General features: G+C 47.5%; 1 protein-coding gene across 3 annotated transcripts in view; it reads right to left on the bottom strand.

Annotated features, from left to right (window-relative positions):
• Nucleotides 1–7,210: 7,210 nt before the first annotated feature.
• The window catches only part of CALN1 (calneuron 1), a 483,009-nt gene continuing 468,510 nt past the window's right edge, over nt 7,211–21,709 (bottom strand). For 2 of the 3 annotated variants that reach the window (XM_040973778.1, XM_040973779.1), the window contains exons 5-6: nt 16,297–16,453; nt 7,211–7,608 (exon numbers count right to left, since the gene is read on the bottom strand). In XM_040973778.1, the coding sequence (XP_040829712.1) occupies nt 7,481–7,608; nt 16,297–16,453 (285 nt within the window). In that variant the 3' untranslated portion in view covers nt 7,211–7,480. The remainder of the gene's footprint in view (nt 7,609–16,296; nt 16,454–21,709) is intronic. The other variant, XM_040973780.1, reaches the window with a different exon arrangement.

The raw sequence follows: 21,709 nt of genomic DNA, 5'->3' as shown, positions 1-21,709 counted from the left end.
ATCTCAGTTCAGACCCTTCATTCCTTCATCCTCACTTCCCTTTTTGGTTTCCTTGATTTCTTTATCTCTGTAAGTATCTCTTCCTATGCCCCAAGTAGCTCAAATAACATTAAATATTTTAAAAGCTTAAGCTAAACCTGTACAGTGCCTGAATGCTAATGTTGAGAAGAATTTGGCAAAGGGAATCCCAAAACGATGACACTATTAGCTTGGGTGACTGCAAAGTTGTCTGAATTCTAATGTCTGTTCCCCTCTGGAAGACAATGCACATTTCTTGCCATATGCTCTGCACTCGGTTTGATTCCTTGATGTCGATCATTTGTCAGTGTCCCACTCCACAACATCTCTATCCCAGGTCCCTGGCTGCTTCTCTGATACACAGAAGTTTTGCAGTCTGAGAAATGACCCTTGTGGCCACTTGTCAATGAAACCAAAGACAATAAACTGACTCTGTCATCAAAAGGGAAAAAAAAAAGAACTTTATTTTTGTCTATTGCATAAATAATGGTAAATTAGACTCTTTTTTTTTTATACAGATTATATATTTACAGACAAGTTTGGTTAGAGAAAACATCTGGTAAATATGGCAGTCAATTTTCCTTTATACACCAAGATAAGATATTAATAATATATACTTCATTTGATCGGGAAGTCGCATGCCGAGTTAATTTATAGTAATATTTACATTTGATATAAAGGTTCTCTTTCAGTGAGTCTGTCGACTGTCTCATTGCTTAAGGGCAGAAACCACTGAGTAATACTGAATGAGAGAACAATGGGGAGTGTTACTGAGGTACCTGGGCAAGCGTGATCGGTGACCTTCAATGGCTCTTTCTGAGTACGAGCACTGCCAGGCCCCAATCATCCGATCCCCGTCGGTTGCCCTCAACTGTGCTTCTAGGTACTCCCACTGTGGTGGGGCAAGGATTCCAGTCATTGACTTCTGTGCTTTGGGGCACGGCTCAGGGCTCCAGTCTTGTGACTGCTAGCTCGCTCTACAGATGCCGACCCCTACCTAGTCGAGATTTTTCTGCATTGATTTTCATCCCAGGGCCCTGTCTCTGGTTAGTCTTGGAGTAATAACTTCTAACTGGATTCTGAGCAAGGCAAGGAAATCAAACATCACTAAGACACCACTCCAGGGTCCCCTGTGCCCTCACCATGACTGAGAGAGGACAGGGAGATGCTGGCTTGTGCAATCAAGGGTCCTTTCTGGCTCCATCTAGACCTTTCAGGAAGAATAACAGGGCTTGTTGCATAAGAAATGACTGGGTCCTTGATCTGCTTCAGGAAGAGGGAGCTAGGGCACAAAGCTAGAATATGATATGGTATGCAGAAGGGGCCTTCAGCCTCTCGCTTCCTTCCCTGTGTCGCCATCATGCTTGGATCATGGATATGCATCCACTAAAGCAGATGCCTGTGCGTGGCATCACTGCCTGTGCTGTTCTAAGTCCTGATGCAATGGATGATGCCTCTTCCATATAACACAAATCAACACCTCCGAGCAGACCCACACCGTGACTCTGGTGGCCAGAAAGGAAGGCAACAAAGGGAATGAGTGGAAATTGTGCTGTGTATCTAGGAGCGTCTGTGTGTGAGTGTGTGGGGGGAGAGTTTCCTTGGATGGAGATTCAGGTGTCTTTTCTCGGCGTCTTCGTTTCATCCTGTGTACGCACGCATTCTTACTCAAGTAGCCTACTAGAGGGGGCTGAATCTATCTTCGTGTCCACTCAGGTGGCAACAACACCTCTGAACCAACCCCTCTTTGATGCTCTCTTAAATCAGCAAGTCCTGAGGGAATCAACAACACATCTTGCCAACAAGATGTGGCACTTTGGCCACAATGCAATGGATGTTGTTCCAATTACAGACGAGGGGTACCCGAGGAGATGCTGTGACACAAGTGCCTCTTGGGACTTGTGTTAAAGAAGCAGCTGTGGGTCAGGAAGGCAACTGGGCAGGGAGGGAAATGGGGACCCCCATCAGTGGCCATCCACTCCAAATTGCATACCAGACAAACAGAAGGCCACAAGGAGAGTGCAGAAATGCTCTAGACTGATGAGAAAGGGAAGGATGGGGAGAGAGAGAGAGAGAAGCCACTCAAAGCAGCCTGTGCAGAAGAGTTCCACCTCCTGGCCTTCCAGTGGGCAGTGCCGCCCACACTTCATTCTCTGCTCTCCTCCCACTGGGTTCCATTCAACAGACCTGAGGCCACTTGGGAGAAGCCTTTTGGGCTTGGCAGGTGTCAGTACCCTTCAAGATAAGACAAGCCACCCACATCGCCTGGGTACTCACAAGTGTGTCATTTGGAAAACGGATGGGCAGCCCTGTGGCATCTCCCATCCTCTTTGTTCCCAAAGTGAGCCAGCTCATCAGCCCGAGAGGAAAAGGTGGCTGTGGCTAAGCCCTGCACAAGGAGCATGCTCAATGCATAAACCACCTAAGGTAGGAGGGAAGCCAAGGGATCGGGCAAGTCCTGTCCAGCTTTTGAGGACTGTCATTGTGAGACAGAAAAACAAAAGCAAACCAAAACGCTTGGTTTCTTATGCCATCCTTCAAGCTTATTGAACCAAGTTAGCATTGCCTTGAAGACTTTTTGAGCAGTAATATCATAACCCTGGAGACCATAAAGAGGGATGCAAATTAATATTAGGTAGAAACACAGCTGGTGAAATGCCCGTGTGGATTAGCAGTGGGTGCAGGCTACTAGCAGAGATGCTAAGCTGGTTAATGCACTTGACCTTGGTTCTTCCACACCAGTCCAGTTTGGCAAGACCACTGAGGACCGTCCCCAGAGTGACTAAGTCAACACAAAGTATGATGTGACACTAAAGTGTTCCGGCACTTAAATTACAGAGACAGGGCCCTGAAAGAGGCAGCCCAAGCCCTCCTCACTGCTCCTGTCACAATAAATAGTTCCAATGGAAATGCCTAGCTGCTGAAGAATGCTTCTTTTCTGTTTCTCATAGGCTTTTTCTTTCTGGGAGAGTTAAGGGACCAGAGGGGAGGTAGAGACCACTGAAACTTGACATCTGAGGTGCTTGCAGGCAGGTGTCCTACAGGGAACCCAGCATTATCCTGGTAGCACAATCAGCACATGCCGAGGTGCTGAGGTCTGAGGCGTCATCCCCATTCCTCCACATCATCATGGTATGATGGACAAAGGAGGAAGGCTTTCTGGACGTTCTCTGCCTCTCAGTGGGACAGGGTAAAGAATATGATGATGTGGACCTTTGTAGAAACAACCGGTGCAGTAAAATGAGCCAATATGGTTCTCGGCACACATAGCCAGGCTGGCTCTTGATGGTCATGGACTTAAATCTCACAGCTATGCCTCTGCCAAGTCCCAAAGAGGTTGCCAGCTACAGGTTGCGAATAATCTGCAAAAACTCTCTTTGACTTATAGCCTGAGCCTAGACTTCAGCCTTGTAGGAGGAATTGGGAATAAAAGATGACTTTTCTCCCCTCCCAGTTGTTAGATACATCACTTTATGATTCAGTGGGTGGGAAGCTGGGAGAATCATTATTGCCCATCTTTCATTAGGTTCTCTGGGATAAGGATAATCACACTGTGATAGACCATCTGTCATGCGCAGTCCCAGACAGTAGCGATTATGGAAGAAACAATACTGTAGCACATATCTCGTTCTCTGCAGAGAAAACACCTAGAAGCTTCCAGAAACACCCCTGGACCTGCCTAAGCCCATGTGTCAACTCTGGTTCATTTAAGTTCACTTCCCTGGCTTGGAGGAGAGAGTTCTGCAAGAGGCAAGCAGATGCTTTGTGGAGATTGGAAGCTGAAAACATTTTTTTTTTTTTTTTTGGCCCTCAAGATGCTATTTCTGTCTGTTTTCCTAGTTGAAGGGGTCCTTGGCCTGGGCCCTGGAGTGTGGGGTGTGGGTGAGGAGGCCGCAGGTGGCCCCTGCTCCCCTGAGTAAATGGAAGGACACGTTCAGATACAGAGGAAAGGGGCAGAGAAACTGCTAAATTCTTTGAGAACCATTTCTTCTCCCAGCAGGAAATAGATGCAGAGAGTCAGGTTGCAATCAGAATTGGTATGTACTTTAAGAAAACATGTCCCCTATTTTTGTGTGCTTGGCAAACTCAGGGTGGAACGCAAAGGTTGCCATGGTGACACCTTTTCTTTTTTTTTTTTTTCAACAGATTAGTCACGTGGGACTCACGCACATTGTGGCAGCTGCTGCTCAACGTTCCGACATTGGGTCCATGTTGCAGGAGGCTCTGTCTGCATCTCAGATGGTGACAGGCAATTTCTTGGGGGAGTTAGAGGAACCCCAAGGTCTGTTGTCTTTTCTGTCCCCAAGTGAAAGGGCCTCCCTGGAGGGCACTTGCTTGTGTAGCCAGAATCAATCAAACTGGACTTGCCAATCGATTGTTCTGGCAGCCTTTCTTGGGGAGCCGAGTGATTGGGTGGTGAAGTGGGTAAGGGGTTCCAGCAGGGCCCTTAGGTCATGGACTCTGAGCTCTGTGAGGAGGGGCTGGTTACTCAGGCAGTCAACTTGATTGTTCCGACTTCAGATCCTTGCAGACAGCCACTCTCCAAGGAACGTAGCTCTGCAGGTTGCCTGCCCTGATTCTTATTGCTTAATTCCTCTGCAGAAGTCACAGCCAGCCTGGGGCCCTTGGGACTCCTTGGGCAGGATGGGTCAGGACGTTCAAGCATCACGACCACTGAAATGAGGCTCTTGACTGGCAGGAGCCCTGGCGTAGCAATTGAGTGGGCAGAGTTGGGAATGAGGACCACAGAAAAAGAAGTCTGCCTTAGGTAGACCTAAGATGGACTGTCCAAGCTAAGCAGCCAGGTTGGAGTCACTGATGTCAGCTCTGAGCCCCCAATATCTACAGAATTGCCTGAGCTCGGGCTTGCCTCCACAAGCTGAATCCTTCAACCCAAGGGTCCTGGGTGAGGTCACTGTGATGGAAGATTAGCTTTGAGTTATCTGAGAATATGAGGCTTCCTTCTTGCCCTCTTCTTTTCCTAACAACACCCTCAGGGATGTATGCTCCTGGGGTAGGAAGATCTTGATTCTAGGACATAAGAGAGGAGAATGTGGTCCCTCTTAGGAGAAATGATACAGACAACTCTGTAGGGGACAGGTAACTGCAGCCTCTCTGTGGAACTCTGCTCAATCCCATCTCCATCCCTGATATAATGGTTAATGTCTATACCTATGAAATGGACTCATGCCCATCGATCAGCACAAAGAACGGCAATCTTCAAAGAAGTGCTCATTGCTGCTCCGGAAGCCATTCAGCTGCAGCACTCAATCCCTGTGGTGGGATCTGGGTCCTGAGTTTCTACCCAGTCTCCTTAGCACCCTTCCCAGACCATTCCCAGGAAAGCATGGCTTAGGGGTTACCAGGTCAGCAAAATGTAGAGAAGCAATTCCCTGCCAGGTCAGCTGGGCTCTCTCCATCCCACCCAGCTGGGAGAGGACGAACATCACCCACATTATTAGTACTGTGCACTTGAACTTGCTCTTAGGATCTCCATCCTAAGGAGACCTTGGGGAATCAACCAAGGGGAGACATGGGAGGAATGTGTGTGAGTGTAAAGGGTGGCAGGAGGGGCAGGTTAAGGGGGGCCTGGATGAGCCCAGGCTCTGGGTGGTGCAGCAGGGAGATGTCTTAGGAGCTGACATCTGCTCCCTTCTCTATACTATGGCTCAAACCCTAAATGTGACTTGTGCTCATGGTGAATATTTTCATTCTCTCCAAGGTGATAAGCTTTTCATAGCTGTCCCCAGGTTGGAGTAGGGAGCTTTCACGGTGGCTGAACTAAAGGAGTCTCTAAAGTACCTCGGGTACTCTAAGTCTAAGGAAGTGATGGGCAGGCTGGAGGGGGGTTATGTAGGCTTGGTGAGAGGTTCACACATGCACATACACGGCACCCTGAAACCTCTCCCACTCCACCAAGAAGGGAAAAGTCCGTTTCCTCAATACTGGAAGAAAATGGGGAAAAAACCTGTAGCGTGAGTGAACAAAGAGATACGAGCAAGACCATTCTGTTACTGATATAAAGACCTGAGCTTGGAAGAGGACAAAGGGAAATTATACATGTAAAGATTACTGGCTAATGTGATAATGCAAGCATAAATTAACGGTGGTGGCTGACGAGGCATCAAGGCAAAGACAGACTGGATGGAGTGTTGGAAATGGGATGTTGGACTCAGCGGAGGGATTTTATCGGCAGGTGTAAGTGACCTGTTACGGTCGTTACACTCCTGGAGAGCCTTCATCCACAAACCCCCATCCCCACCCATCTCTTTTGAATGGAGTCAGCCGCAGAATTTGAACAACAGAAGCTATCAGGTAAAGGGATTTGATCTTGTCATTTTCCAGCTTTGGGTTGCATTTCTCTTTTGAGCTGGGGGAAGACTTGAACTAACAAAGCAAACTCCAGGATGAGGGAAAGACTGGAAGGGCGAATGTGGACTTCAACTGACAGAGGTTGCCAGGCGTGGACGGCTGGGGTGGGAGCTACTGACACGTCTGCCCTTTCATGCTCCCTCCTCCTACCCCCTCCCCAGCCCGACTCTTTGCCCCTTGCCCCCAGAGAGTGGAGGGCAAGCTAATGGCAACGACCAGAGTGGAGTGGCATCCTGCGGGAAGGAGCCAGACGGCAATGCCTGTGTGTCTGTGAGACAGCCATAGTCACAGTCACGCCTCTGTTTTTTGTTTGTTTGTTTGTTTTCTCTCTCTGATGGCGGCACAGGTGCAAAGCTGGGAGTAGGCTCTCTGCAGATTCCAGAATGCTGGTGCAGGGTGGGCTCCAGGAACAGAAAAGCCAAGTGCCACGGAACCAAGCTAGAGGGCCCCAACTCTGCCGGCAGCGGGTCCTGTGTTAAAGGCAGTTAAGAACGGAAGCGGTGGGGGTGCAGCTGTGACAGCACCCCACTTAATGGCTTTCCCCTCATGCCTTGGGGGTCGGGGGTGAGGGGTCTCCACTGGGTGGAGGAAGGAAGCCAGGGTAGCTCGATCCAGAAGTCTGTCCTTTGAACATGAGGGTGGACCCCAGTTGGGGAGGCATCTCTGCTGATCTTGGGGAGGGATGAAGGGGAGAGTGGAGCTGACTGTGTCCACGCCTCTCTCTCTCTCTTGCTCTCCTATGCCATCATGACACCTGATGGCCATGAGGATTCTGAGATGAAAAAGCAAGTTTTGCTCTGGCGATCGGAGCCACAATTCAGAACTCCTGGCAATTTATTGCGTTAGAGGAAAACAAAACCATTAAAGCGTTGAAGACAGCCCTTGAGTATCCCTGCCAAGGACATGGAGTTGACTGGCAACCCGGGTTGCGCTGCAAGCCTTGGGTCCCGAGTCGAGCTGTGCCAACTACCCCGTCCAGTCCACCATCTGTAGGTCCAGGTCTGCCATGAATAGGAACAGAGTCTGCTCGCTGGGCCCCATGCACATGCGGGTGAGCTGGAGGCACCATGGGGGCTGCAGGGGGCTGCAGCTACTCCATGCCGCTCCGCAGGATCTGGTTGGCGGCAATCAGCATGACGCTTATGATGAAGGCCATGGCGAAGGCGCAGATGAGGCTCTTCCGGACGCAGGTCTGTCTGTTCTGTTTCTGAGAATGCACTGGAGGTGGGAGGGGGTGGGGAGACACGCAGAGAAGGGACGGGAGGGGGAGAGAAGAAAAAAAAGCAGCCATGAGACCAGCGATAGTTCTTTCTACATAAGGCGAGAGGGTCCTTCCTGTAGGATGATGCTGTTCACGAGGAGTCAAGGGCAAGCACCTAGGGTGGCCGGAGAGAGCTGTGGTTGATGTGCTGTGGGAGTAAGGAACCAACCTCTAGATGGAATATTGCTGATGCTTGTTGCCCTACGGCATGGAATATCCCAGAACTCATGCCGCAGAAAGGCACCTGTCCGACACTGCAGTGCAGACTGGGGACTTAGATTTTTCAGGCTCTCAGGGTTGCCTGCAGGATTTTGGATTCAGTAGACCTGGGTGGACTTGGCATAGCCGGGGACAGGAGTGTGTGTACACACATGTGTCTTTGTATATGTGTGTTTTCGGAACATCAGGCTTGGGAAAAACCATACGTTATGTTCATTAGGTTTAATTTGATTCACCTGTTGAAAAAGGCTGGTAAAAGGGAAAGGCTCAGGCCCCAGTGTAACAGCTCAGTGGCTAAAGTCCTTGCCTTTCATGCGCTGCAATCCCTTATAGGCACTGGTTCGTGTCCCGGTTGCTGTACTTCCCATCCAGCTCCCTGCTTGTGGTCTGGGAAGGCAGTGGAGGATGGCTCAAAGCCTTGGGACCTTGCACCCATGTGGGAGACCTGGAAGAAGCTCCTGGCTTCGGATCGGCTTAGCTCTGGCCATTGTGGACACTTGGGGAATGATTCAGCAGACAGAAGATATTTCTCTCTTTATCTCCTTCTCTCTGTGGATTTGCCTTTCCAATAAAAATAGATCAATCTTAAAAAAAAAAAAAAGTGAAAGGCTCACCTGCCTTTCAAGAACATAGAACGAGTCCAATGTCAATGGCCTCTTTTCCTTGCCATTTAGCGGCTCCTTCCTGCCAATCACAGAGAAGGAGCAGGAAGCTGGCCACGTTCCAAAGGCAACTAGAGGATCCTTTGAGGGAAGAGGCCCAGAGCTTGAATGACATCATGCAGGATCTCTCAGCAGCAGTGTCATGTCCCAGAGAGTCCCCCAACCCCCACTCCACCACCCCTAGCTGCAGCCCACCTCCCTCTCTAATACACTTTGATTTTTTCTGACTCATCGCTCAGGTCCAAACTCTCTGTCTTTAATCCTTCTGCATCCATGGGATTTGGGTTCCCTTGGGGAGGCTTTGGAGGTTTTGTGGGTTGGTGCTCCACCTGCTGATAAAGGATGGGTCTCAGAGCCAGAAACTCTTACTTGCAGGGAGGAAGTGTCCCTGATCGGGAGATGGGTCTCCCGGGGCATGGGTGGGGACAGCAGAAGACAAAGATGAAGACTCCCAATGCCAGGCAAGGAAAAAAAAAAAAGAGGCGACATTCAAGAAGGAATGGATGAGGCCAGAGCTGTGACATAGCATGTAAAGCAAGTGCCTGTGACCCTGGCCTCCCAAATGGGTACCAGGTGCAGTCTTGGCTGCTCCACTGTTGACCCAGCTCCCTGCTAATAGCCGAGGAAAGCAACAGAGAATGGCTTAAGCATTTGGGCCCCTGTACCCATGTGAAGGACTGGGAGAAAGCTCCTGGCTCTCAGTTTTGAAGATTGGCCCAGTTCCAATCATTTGGCCCATCTTGGGAGAGAACTGGCAGATGAAACAACTCTCTCTCTCAGAAACTGCTTTCAAATCAATCAACAACTATTAAATAATGAATTCATCACTGAATGATGCGTTCTGGCTAATGTGTGCTAGGCAGCTGAGAGGCATGCTGCCGCGCTCCGTCTCCAGAGCACAAGACAGGGTCAGGAAGAGAAAAAACTATGAGTTTAGGAGGCGGATGGAGAGTTTTAGATAAAGGCCTTTTCTGTGAAGGACACTCAAGAAACAAGGCTACAAGTAGCAGGATTATCCCCCAGGAGAGAGCCTGCAACTTTGATCTACAAAATCCTTCCAAAGTGGGAGGAGAGAGATAAGGAGCTGCAGGAGTGCCTGGAGAATCCAGCCCAGAATCCTGTCCTGGGAGTGCGTGGGAGCCTCCTGCGCATGCCCTGATCACAGCCTCTGCAGGAGACAGAGGACTGTAACTCCGCCTTTGCGCCTCCATGAGCCTGGTTTTGTGTTGCACTCTGATATCACCATCAATCACGTGGCAAAGCAAACAACCACTGGCTTTGGAGCTGGATGGACCAGAACTTGAAAAATGATTAGTTGCATGAACCGGAGCAAATTAATTTCCTTCCTCAGGCCTCCACTTCCTCATCTATGAAACGAAAGGCAGAGGATCTACCTCCTTAAAGACATACGAAGGTACTGACGTGTTGTTTGGACTCAAAGAGGTTAACTCCCCCTTTTGAAACCTTTTTCAAATTCCCAAGCACTGAGTACACAGTGGTGTGTGTGTGTGTGTGTGTGTGATTGCATGTACATGCAGAATTGCACAGTGCAGATCTCCTATGAGCTGGGTTAATGGTCTTCATTGGCTTCATGAAAACCTGAAGCTCCAAAGCTCGGTAGAGTCAAAGGTAGTTTGGCCACTGTAGGAGGAGGGATTCACCCAGTGTACCAATTGATGCAAAATTTAACAATAATTTAGTCTTACCTCTGGCTATCATTCTGATTTGGATACAAGGTGTCATGTGTTGAGGTTTAGCCCCCATGACAAGGCAATGAGAGGGTATAAACTTAAGCCAGACAATGTTATTGAGAGTCAGGGCCTTGGAAAGTGACAAGGTTTAGATGAGGTCAGTGGGGCGCCCGCCCCCCACCCCTGCCATAAGGATATCTTGGTGACTTTATGTAAAGTCATAGCACACAAACATGTATGTTCTCATCATGTGTGGGATGTGATGGTCTTCTTTGGGACCCTGCCAGCAAGAAGAGCATCCTCAGATGGGGCCCTTAAGTCACGGCACCTCCACGATTGCTACAGTGAGCCTCTTTCCTTCGTAGCTTGCCTCAGGTGCTTGTACACAGGCATACAAAATGGCCATGGCTGTTAGCACATGGTAACACATGGTAACACATGATCTCTGTCTTGTGCTGCATCACTATGTATCTGCATTCTTACTGACTATTTTTAGTGTCCCCTTGAAGACTCGAGGTCAGCTCAGGGTGAACTTCTCCTGACTGCCATGTAGGCACGTTGGGTGGGAGGCTGGACTTTTCTGGGCCTGCGTGGTTGGAGACAGTAGCTATTCAGTGCATCACAAGGATCGTTTCCAGGAGTAAAGAGCTAACAGGAGGGAGACCTGTGCGCCGCTATGAATGGTCAAAGAAATGCAAGAGTTCTTTCTGGTGGTCTGCCTGCCTGTGTTTTTTCCCTTCTGTTCTCAGCAGCCTTGAACACAGGACTGGACAAACCCCAGAGGCTCCTAGACCTGTGCTCGGGCCCCTTCCCTCCCTGAGGCATCCTGCATGCAGTGACATTCACCTGCTGCAAGCAGCCCCTATGCCACCTACCATTAGCTTCTCAGCCAGCATTCAGCCCCATGCCTCACACCTGCTTGCTCTCCCTCCTTCTCCTGTTCCTAGCCCACCAGCTCTCTTCAGCAGTGTCCCCAGAAGAAAAAAACTGGGACTAAGGATGGGCATGTCTTGTCCCTTGCTGTGTTTTAAGTCCTTGTAGATATGTTACGCAGTACACTGGATATTTTCCTGTATGACCTCATTGAACCTCCATAACAACCCTATGGGAAGGATGTCCCACTTCACAGATGAAGGGTGTGAGGCTAGCAGCAGTTACATAAGAGTCTTTCTCAAGGGAGCCCATGCTGGGGCAAGATTTTAACTCATATCTTTAAAAAAAAAATCTGCTTATTTGTGTGTGTGTGTGTGAGAGAGAATTTTCCATCCATTGGTTCACTCCCCAATTGACGATAAAACCTAGAGCTGAGCCATGTGGAATCCAGCAGACAGGGTCTCTACCACCTGAATTTCCCACAGGAATGGCAGAGACCAAAACACTTGGGCCATCTTCCACTGGCTTCGCACACCCATTAGCAAAAACCAAATGGCAAACCATGGCTTCATTTGAGGTCCCCAAGCCAGGAGCCCATAACCACCGCAGCTTTTGCAAATTTGTCAGACCCAGCTCCTCCCTTTTGTCTCAGAATCGTATCACTCTTCAGGAAGGTTTGCTATAGGTCTGCTACCAAAGGGTCCCAAAGAGAAAAAATTCTTCATGGTCTGAAGTTCCAGATATTTTTTTTCAAAATCATCTCCTGTGTTCCCAATGACCATGGAGACGAAGGAGAAAGACTTTATTTCAGGACAGTCACAGCCCAGGTGAGCTGGCAGCAGATGGTACTGATGACATATTGTGCCCTTTTTGTTTGAATGGACAGCAGACAGCCAATGTGCATGACCAGCTGACTGAGTTTTTCCATTGCCAAGTACACATCTGACAGTACAACAAGAACATTGTGACTTCAGCAGGGATGACCGAGCTAGGGACCTTGGATGTGTTCACACATTCTTGCTGACTTCCCACAGAGCCTAGATGCTCTTGTATCTGGATATGACCTCCCTCGTCTAAACTTGGCGATGAATAATGGAGGAAAGTAAATCATAAACCATACAGCATTCCCATGTCCACAGCACTCATCAGCACAGGATCTTCCTGAATCTACCCGGAAGGTTTCCTCTGACAGGCATTCTTCCGATTTCTCATCTGAAAACTCCGAGTGGTACAGAAGAGGTCTGCCATATCTCTTACGAGAAACAATGTATTCCCCAGTGGGTGATTTTGTTCCACTTCCCTCTCCCTGTAAGTGTTGTCAGAAAGTCTAGAAAAATCTGACAGCTGGCATTCCATTTAGGGACAACACTAGAGAGATGCGTGTTGAGAGAGCTCACACACAATTTTGCTGCACTTCCACTCAACTTCCAAATATAACATGATTTTCATTGGCAATGATGAAATGCCATTTGCATGGAGACTTCGAAGCATCCTAGCCTAAAGCCAGGGACTCGGGAGCACACACATAGGGATCAGAGCAAAGTTTTTAAAAGGTAGACTCAGGGACAAAATTTTGTACTGTCCTTCTTGGCTTTGGATTTGACCCCGGCTCAGTCTTGGTGTCCTTATCTGAATCACAGGAGCAGTGGTACCTGCTTCCTGGGATCACTGCAATAGGCCAGTCCAAGGGGTTAATTAGTGGCCAACACTTGGCAGGTGTCCTGGGCAATGGTCCTCTGTCTTTTCCCCCTTGGATTGAATCAATATGGATTACGCTGAAGAGATCAGAGGCAAGTACCATCCATCCTGATGTGTGGTGGATTTTGACACCAGGGCACTTCCTAAGGCGCCAGTGACGGGCAGGTGGATGATGATGCACGCATAAGAGCACTAAATGTCATCTATGGCAGCAACTGGAACCAAATGATAACAAGCACATTTATCTCGGTGCCAGTGAACCTCTGTTCTACAGAGAAAAAAAAAACTGGCGATGGAAAGTGGTTCAACCAGAGCTAAACATCTTAAAACTGCATGGGTGGTAAATGGACATTGTGGGAAAGGTATGTCTTCCACTATCCATTCTGCTAGGGCAGATGCTCACCTGTTTGTTTTTCCAACTATTTAGGACACAGATGGATAATAACATGCAAATGCATCAAGCACTGCTTACCTTAACAAGGTGAGCCAGAGAGATGTCTGAGTCATTCTCTGTGTTTGCTTAAACATTTTACACACACACGACTTATTTTTTGGAATATCTTATTTACGGGAGAAGGAGAAACAAGAGAGGAAGATCTTCCATGCACTGGTTCACCCGCCCACATGAACATAAAGGTCGGGCTGGGCCAAGCTGAACCAGGAGCTGGAAGCTCTATTCAGGTCTCCCACATGGCTTACAGAGACTCAAATACTTGTGCCCTCTTCTGATGCCTTCCCACATGCCTTGGCTTCTCTTGATGGTTTCTAACTGGCACCACAGTGCATGTGCCATCCATGGCAGTGTTTTCAGATCTCAACCACACTTCTGCAGCTCCATCTCGATTCTCCCTTTGCTCACTTCAAAACCAAGCTATATGGGCTTCTCTTAAGTTCCCACTCTGCCACCCAATTCCCATCTCCTTGTCCATGGACTCGTTCCTGGCTTGGAGCCTGAAGTGCCCTCCCTTTTTCTAACAATAAATCTCCTTCATCCTCACCAACTGCTTCCTCTGAAACTCACCAGCGCAGGGGTTCTACACCTCCATGGAGCCATCAACTGAGGGGAGATAGCCTAGCTTGGTCGAGTTGTAGGTTTGCTGCAGCGAAGCCCTCAGGACAGGAGCAGGAAGGAGCCTCCTGGGGGTTGTGTGTGGGATTAGCCAGTGCACACAAAGCCTGAGTGGAGTTCTGGGACTTGGGGAATAAACACATACAGTTGCCCCAGTTGTCTTCAGTCATATCCAAGATGAGAAATTCCTTACACGCAAAACACTAACCAATGAGCTGGTGTTGGAGACCCAGCAGTACCAGCTCGCGATAACCTCATGAAAAAGCTTTCTCTGGGACCTGGCACAAGGGCTCAATTGGCTAGTCCTCTCCCTGCAAGTGTTGAAATCCCATATGGGTGCTGGTTCATCTCCTAGCTACTTCACTTTCTATCCAGCTCCCTGCCTGTGGCCTGGGAAGGCAGCGAAGGGCAGCCCAAGACCTTGAGATTCTGCAAGCACGTGGGGGACTTGGAAAAACTCTTGGATCCCAGCTTTGGATCATCTCAACTCTGGCCATTACAGATATCTGTGGAGTGAACCAGCACATGGAAGATTTGTCTCTTTTTTCTGTAACTCTGTCCTTTCCAATAAAAATTAAAAAAAAAAACCTCCTTAAAAAAAAACAAAAGGTTTTCTTTGATAAGACAATGGGAAAACACGGTGATGTCATCAGTCAAGAGCTCAGGCCAGGAGACAGCATGCGAATTCCAAACAAGGTTTCTCATATGCTTCAAGTTGCTTTGCACAATACTGGCGCTTAGTAACCTCAGCATGGTAATTATTGTTGGTGTTGCAGCGGCTAAAGTAAGCCTAGGTACCTCCAGGTAGAAACCCCAAACACCCGGTCGGTCAGTTAGGACAGAGACAGAATGGGAAGAGGACGAAGCTGTTGTCCTGAAAAGTCTGATCTCTGCCTTCCTCAGCACTCCTCATCCTCCCAGACTCCTTGCATGGTCCTGCAGGAAATGGTGCCATGAATCCCTGAGGTCTTGCCCTTGTGTAGTCAGAGGTGTTTCCACTCTAATCAGATTCAGCCCTGAGTGCTGCAGCCCAGGGTTGACAGCTGGGAGACTCGAGCAGCTTCTGAGCTGCAGCTGGACGTTTAGTGCACACAACGCTGTTGAGAAGCCTCTATGTGGATGACTGTACAAAGCGGGCATGGCTCTCTATTTTGCCCTAGTCTTCACTAGTCCCTCTTACCCTGATTTGAGTTGATTGCATTGGTAACATCAGAATAATAATCCTTTCTTGTCTTGGCACAGATACGGCTGAGATGGGTTGGATGAGAGACCATGCTTGAAAGAAAAGTTGCGACCTTGAGAGCTGCTGGGCACTGAGCTTCCTCTCTTCCGTAATACTCCATCAGCTGCAAGCGAACAGCTCAAAGACCAGGTCAGGAAAGGCCACTCTGGTGTGTACCAGGGAACCTCCAAGAGTTCCAGGAATATGGAATGAAATAATAAGATTCATTTGGTGCAAAAAAAAATTTTTTTTGAAACCCAAGCTTAGGAAAGAGTCTCCAAAAAGTTTATAAAAAATTATGGAAAAAGTATGCATAGACTTCAAATGTTCACATATGGGCTTCTTTATGTGCTCAGAAAGAAGAGGAAAAAAAATAGTCTGGCCTCTCCAAGGAGGCATGTCAGCCTTGAACAAGTTAAAAATTGCTGATAGCCTGTGGTGATATTTCCATGTAATTAATTTCTGTGTGTGTGTGCTATGCATCAAGACTGTGGAAGCAACTCCGATTTTGAAAGTTGGAAGGAAGGATTAAATTATTTAGCTTCTGAGACACTCTACTGATTAGGAGATAAACTCGGTTTTTTTTTCCCCTCCTTCTTACATTTTCTTTTATGAGCCTAAGAAAAAATGGCCTTTCCCGAGTGTCATTCTTAGCCTTAGGAAAGCCTTATTTCTTCCATAACCACCTGGATAGGCTCATGAAAGACTTCTGCCGCTGGGCATGTCTTAGCCGGGGCACTTGCAGAGGAGAGAGGTTATCTGCCATGAAGGGTTTATAGAGGCAGATGTAATCCTCCTGATGTTTATAGATGAGGGAGCACAAAGACAGGTGCAGCCTCTGCTCAGTTCACACCATTGGCCAATGGACTTGATCTGAGTCTGCCTACAGTCTCAGTTGTCTCATGCATGCAATTTCCACAGACCACACACCCCACTGTGACTTGAAGGTGTTATGAGAGCAAGGACAGGACCAATAGGGGCTGTTCAACAACAACAAAGAAAGCAGAGTTTTGGAGGAACCAAGTGCAACAACAATGACAACAACAACAACAAGCCCAGAATTTGGGAGGAAGGAAGATGGAATCAACTCAAAATACCCTCTGACTCTTGGGAGAAAGGACTTGTTGAACCTCATCTCTAAATTCCTGGCTTCTGTACAGGACATTGATCTCTTTGTAGCTGAGAGAGAAGGCACGAGCGGGGACACGTACCGCCTTCGAATTCCGTCTGGCAGTTCCCCGAGGTCTCATTCAGGCTCTCCTCCTCATTGATGATGATGTTCTCAATATCCTTCATTGTCAAGTGGTCCCGGAAGGCGTGGTAGAGAATGTGCTTGAGCTCCTCCAGGGTTATCCTCTGCATGTCGAACTGCAGAGACACAAAGTCATGAGGGAATGTGAGCTGGATATAGGACCTGAGTGACAACCCCGACATTCCCCCTGCCAGGTACTCCCCTCCAGCTCTAAGGATGTCAGATGAGCAGTTCTCTGTCCCATTTTGCATACTTGTGAACTCACAAGTACTAACTGGAAGACAGCGAGTGGAACGCACCCCCTCAATTTAGACTCTTGGAGAAAAGATGTCACAGGCTAGTTGGTTTCCTACTCACGCAGCCATCTGCTGTCAATCCCACACATCTCGTGTTCTCTGGATTTGTGTAGCGTTTCAGACAATGCGTATGTTTCTACAAACGTCACCAACGACCAAGAAAACAGAAATCCCCTTAGTGATTCAGGTGTGTCTCTAAAGATGCACCTGCAAGGATTGGGAAGTTGTTTGACACTCATGAGCGAGAGTCTCAGTGATTTGCATGGTTGTGTTGACTTAGAGGAGCCTCAGTGATGTCTGGTGGGAGATGGCGAGGGTGCTGGGGGTTTGATGTCAAAAGGATTAGGTGCTCCTATGAGAACCTCATTACCAAAAGACAGCCCGATCCCTGGCTCCTTCTCAGACCTCTTGTCCCGTCATGTGATCTTTTCTGCCCATGTTCCTGCCCGTGTGAAGCCATGTGCCATGAGGCCCTCAACAGAGCTGAACCAATGCCAGCATCATGACTTTGACCCTCCAGAAGGGTGAGCTACCTACATCTCTTTTCTTACAAATAACCCAGTCTCAGGTGTTTCCTTAGAACAATGATAAGAAAATGGATGGATGTAGCATCTCTCAGTATGTGTCTTCTTCTGATGTCCTTATCAGATAAAGCAAACACATTCACAGCCATGTTCATGAGTTAGGGGAGGTGCATAGAATCTCCAATCTTTCCAGTCCGGCAAAAGTTTTCCACCTTTTCACTCCATTCATGTCAGTCTTGGTCATGCCACTTTCTCAACAATGTGAGTAGACACAGGTACCTTATCCAACAGAAACCCTTAAGGGTAGGGTCAGCTCATGACTCTGCTTAAAAATAGCCACATTCCACATCAGACTTGCAGACCTGAGTCCAGCTGCTCTTCTTTGGACTCCACTGCTCATAATGTGCCTGGGAAGGCAGAGGATGGTGACCTTGGTATTTGGGTTCCTGTACCCACATGAGACACCTTGATTGGATTTCTGCCTGACCTAGACTCCGCCATTAAGGACATTTGGGGAGTGAACCAGCAGATTGGAGATCTTTCTTCTCTCCCTTTCTAGAGCTCTGCTTTTCAAGTAAAGACATTTTGTTAAAAAAAATTGGTAAAATCATTGCCCATGGTGATCTGTAGGACAGCTCTCCAGTGTGTGAGTTTGGGCTTAAGGTAGCAGATTTGAGCCACAGTGTGTTTATACACTGGTTGCAACTGGTCATCTTCCATGTGGTAACACATGAAAAAGATGGAGCCAAGGAAGAGTTTGGTTTATAAGCCTGGAATTAAGGTAATTCATAAACTCCTGGTTTTGGGGTGGGGGTGCGGTTTACAAGAAGCAATTGTTTCTCATTTCTGACAAGTAAGTTAAAAATGGGAAATGTTTTCAGTAACAGCACAAGCCTGTGAAAGCCATCAGAATGTCCCTTGACAAAATCTGTGAATCCATTGAGCTGTAGTTCTCGCAGGACAACTGTCATCAAGGTTATAGAGAAAGACATCTCAAAAATAACTGTGTGTTGCCCCCCGTGTGAACTCTCTGGAATCCAAGTAGATAAAAATATGACAAAGTTCTTGAGAGAGTTGATCTGGTCAAGGACCAAGAAAAGGTTTGGATAATATAACCATGGTGGATAAATAAATGACACAGTGGAGACAGGTGTTGGGGTTAGTGACATAGGTGCCAGTGTGATGGCTGCATCCTACAACACAGTGTTTGCATTCAAGTGCAAGCTCCAGCTCCAAGTTCAAGCTTCCCTCTCATATGCACCCCTGAAGGCAGCAGGAAAGGGCTTGATTTCCGGCTGCATTATAAGCCCAGACTGAGTTTGGGGTTTGTAGTTGCAGCTGGGGCCAGTCTTGGCTAATGGAAGCTAGTCATTGGAAGCATTTCAGGAAGGAACCAGCAGATGGGGCTCTGTCTGTCTCTCTGCTTCTTGAAGTGAAAAAGAAGAAAAGAAAAGAAAAGGAAACCACATGGCTATTTAGAATTCAAGGTGGCCTTTGGGCTTCCCAAGCTGTGGGCATGAGCCATCATAAAGATAAGCTTGGTAGGCTCTAGGAAGGTCTTATTACACTATGCTTTATGGGATGAGTTCAAGAAGAAGAGGGGAGAAGGACTCATCTTCCAGGGGTTGGAGCTGGGAACCACAGAAAACAAGGAAACCTAAGAGTCACTTCCTGGAAGCAGACCAGGGGAGCTAATCCAGGAGAATTTCTCCACCCCAAAATCTGCTCCCTGGGGTTTCACAAATGTTTTGAGCACCCAGCTGTTCTAGTTCTCCCACATTCTACTTTCAGGATGGGAATGCTTTTGGTGCTTTGCCTGACCATAGTCTGCCATCAGAAGTTGAGGGTGAAGGATGCAGGAAAAAGTGTCGTGTGTCAGGCTCATGTGTCTCCAGGTGAGGGGAAGCTACATCATGATTGAAGACCTCAGAAACACTTCCAGATCTGGAGTCTGATGATGTGACTACACAGGACCGTGGTGTATCTTCCAGGGGAGGGACTGGGTATACTTTGCTACTGAAAGGAGGATGTTTTATGTTGAATGTGGTTTCATGTTGGAGACTAGACCCTCGGGGGGAGGGGTGATACATGAGGTAGTGGTGTCTTTGAAAAGAGCTGGCCCTTGCATGTGGTGGTAATTAGGTCTCAGTGATAACACCTGCAGAAGGAATTAATGGGAGTCTTACAGAGTAGGGATTGCTCTCAAAACAAAGGCTACCCCACATGCTGTTTGGCCTTGAATCTTTGTCATATTGTGATCCAGCCAAGAGGGGCCTCAGCAGAAGCCGAAACAGACCATGTCACGTGATTTTTCAGACTTTCTAACTCCAAACTGTGAGACGATACACCTCTTTATACTGTCCAGCTTTAGGTATCCTGTCTTAGCAACAGAGAAGAGCCTAACCCATGCAATAATTAATATTCATGAGCAAGCATGTGCATTGTAAAAGGATGTATTATTTATCATCATCTTGCCCCTCCCCTATTGCGTAAAACGATAAGGTACCACTGTTTGTGTCAGGTGTTGGCCAATCAAATGAGAGGGAAATGTAGTGAGACAAATCCAAGGAGAAGCTTCAACCCCACTGTGCTTTCTTCCATATTTTTTTGTCTTTTACCACATGATACTTACATCAAATGCTTTTCTTTTGGAGGCAGACAGACAGAGAGAGCTCCACCTGCTGCTTCATTCCTCAGATGCCCACAGTGGCCACCAGTGCTAGACTAGGTCAAAGCCAAGAGCTGGAAATTCAACCCAAGATCCCACACGTGTGTGGCAGTGGCTCCACCATCAGAGACGTCACCTGCTACCTTCTAGGGTGTGCATTAGCAGGACCATCGAATCTGGAGTGGAGCAAGGATTCAGACTAGGCATGCTGATCTGAGTGTCCCAGTTGATGTTTTAATTGCTTAACCACCATTTATTTGAAATCATAGTATTTTCATAATATGCAGGTTTTTTTCCTGAACATTCTGAAGACTCCTGACAGGGCTCTTCCTACATCTTGGGTCCTGGATTAAAACAATGTGAGCAGAACTTCTGCCAACACAGGAGGGACATGTAATTTGAATGGGAAAATAAACCCTTGTAAGCACCGAGACTTTGCTGCAGTGTAATTTTGTCAAGACTGAAAGCAGCAACGAATGTGTTAAGTCAGTCTGCACCATGGTGAGAGAATGCTTTAGACATCCTCGCAGTAAAACAATTGCTACCTTGCTTTAAAAATAATCCTTATTCTGACTAATTAAACTTGGGATACTGAGACCCATCTGAATGATTCCAGTTCAAAGCTATTTATGGAAGCAGGGGCAGCGGCAGGGGAGATAGAAAATGGGCCCCTTTGTGTTTTGCAAAGCACAGAAGTGGATTTTGATAGTCCCAGAGTTAACATCCTGGGACCATCTTTCCTGCACATTCACTGAGCAAGCATGATCTTGTTGGTCTGGCTGTGGGAAGACGGTTGGAAAGATGCATGAGGAAGGTGATGCACAGCTGAGAACATCGGGAAACCCTTCTCCTTCCACCCATGCCCTCATCCAAGAGACTCAGAAAATGAGTAACCACTTCCTGGAAGATCAATCGAGGATCAACGGTGCCTGGTTGAGAAGCTCCTATCATTCACAAATCACGCAAAAATATTGGCCGGGGAAGGGGAAAAAATGCAGCTTCTTGAAACCTATTGCTTTGCCTAACTGGGTCATATTTGTATAATAGGATACTAATATCTAAACAAATCCAGATGAGTAGGATTCCATAAGTACTCTGTATTTTCAGAATCTCTGTCTCTTAATTAAAACTCAAAATCACCATAGAACAAAATGGAAACAATAGTAATCCATTCTTCTTTTTTTAAAGGAAGTGTTTTTTTGTTTTTTTTTTTTTTTTTTGGATTGGCAAAACAAATATTCAGAGAGAAGCTGACACAGAAAGATCTTTCATCTGCTAGCTCACTCCCCAAATGACTGCAACAGCCAGAGCTGAGAGGATCCAAAGCCAGGAGCCAGGAGCCAGGAGCTTCTTCTGAGTTCCATATGGGTGCAGTCCCAAGGCTTTGGGGCCATGTTCCATTGCTTTCCCAAGCCATGAGCAGAGAATTGGATAGGAAGTGGAGCAGCCAGGACATGAACCATATGGGATCCTGGTGCTTACAAGAGGTTGAATGTAACCAACTGAGCCAACATGTTGGGCTGCCAACTATTATTTCTTCCACAAATATCATAACGTTAACTCCGAGTCTCTCTTTCATCAGTTTTGGAAATCTGTACTTTGAGGAAAAAGTTTCAAAATTATCATTTGATTTCTTTATATACGATTACCTTCATTTTCTTTAGAATGTCATTCATGGTACACTCCCAATTTTATTAAAATTTATTTGAGGGGCAGAGAAAGACAGATAGATAGAGAACCTTCCAGATGCCTATCATGGCTGAGAACGAGCCAGAGCATAGCTGGGAGCCAGGAACTCGGTCCCAGTTTCCCACTGGAGAGAACTAACAGGAATCCAATGACCTGAGCCATCACTGCTGCCTCCCATGGAGCACACTGGCAGGA

Source organism: Ochotona curzoniae, unplaced genomic scaffold (assembly GCF_017591425.1).
Source record: "Ochotona curzoniae isolate NIBS_2020 unplaced genomic scaffold, NIBS_Ocur_1.0 contig_2321, whole genome shotgun sequence".
NCBI lineage: Eukaryota > Metazoa > Chordata > Mammalia > Lagomorpha > Ochotonidae > Ochotona > Ochotona curzoniae.
Note: the sequence above shows the minus strand (reverse complement) of the source record. Positions and strands in the feature narration are given on the sequence as shown.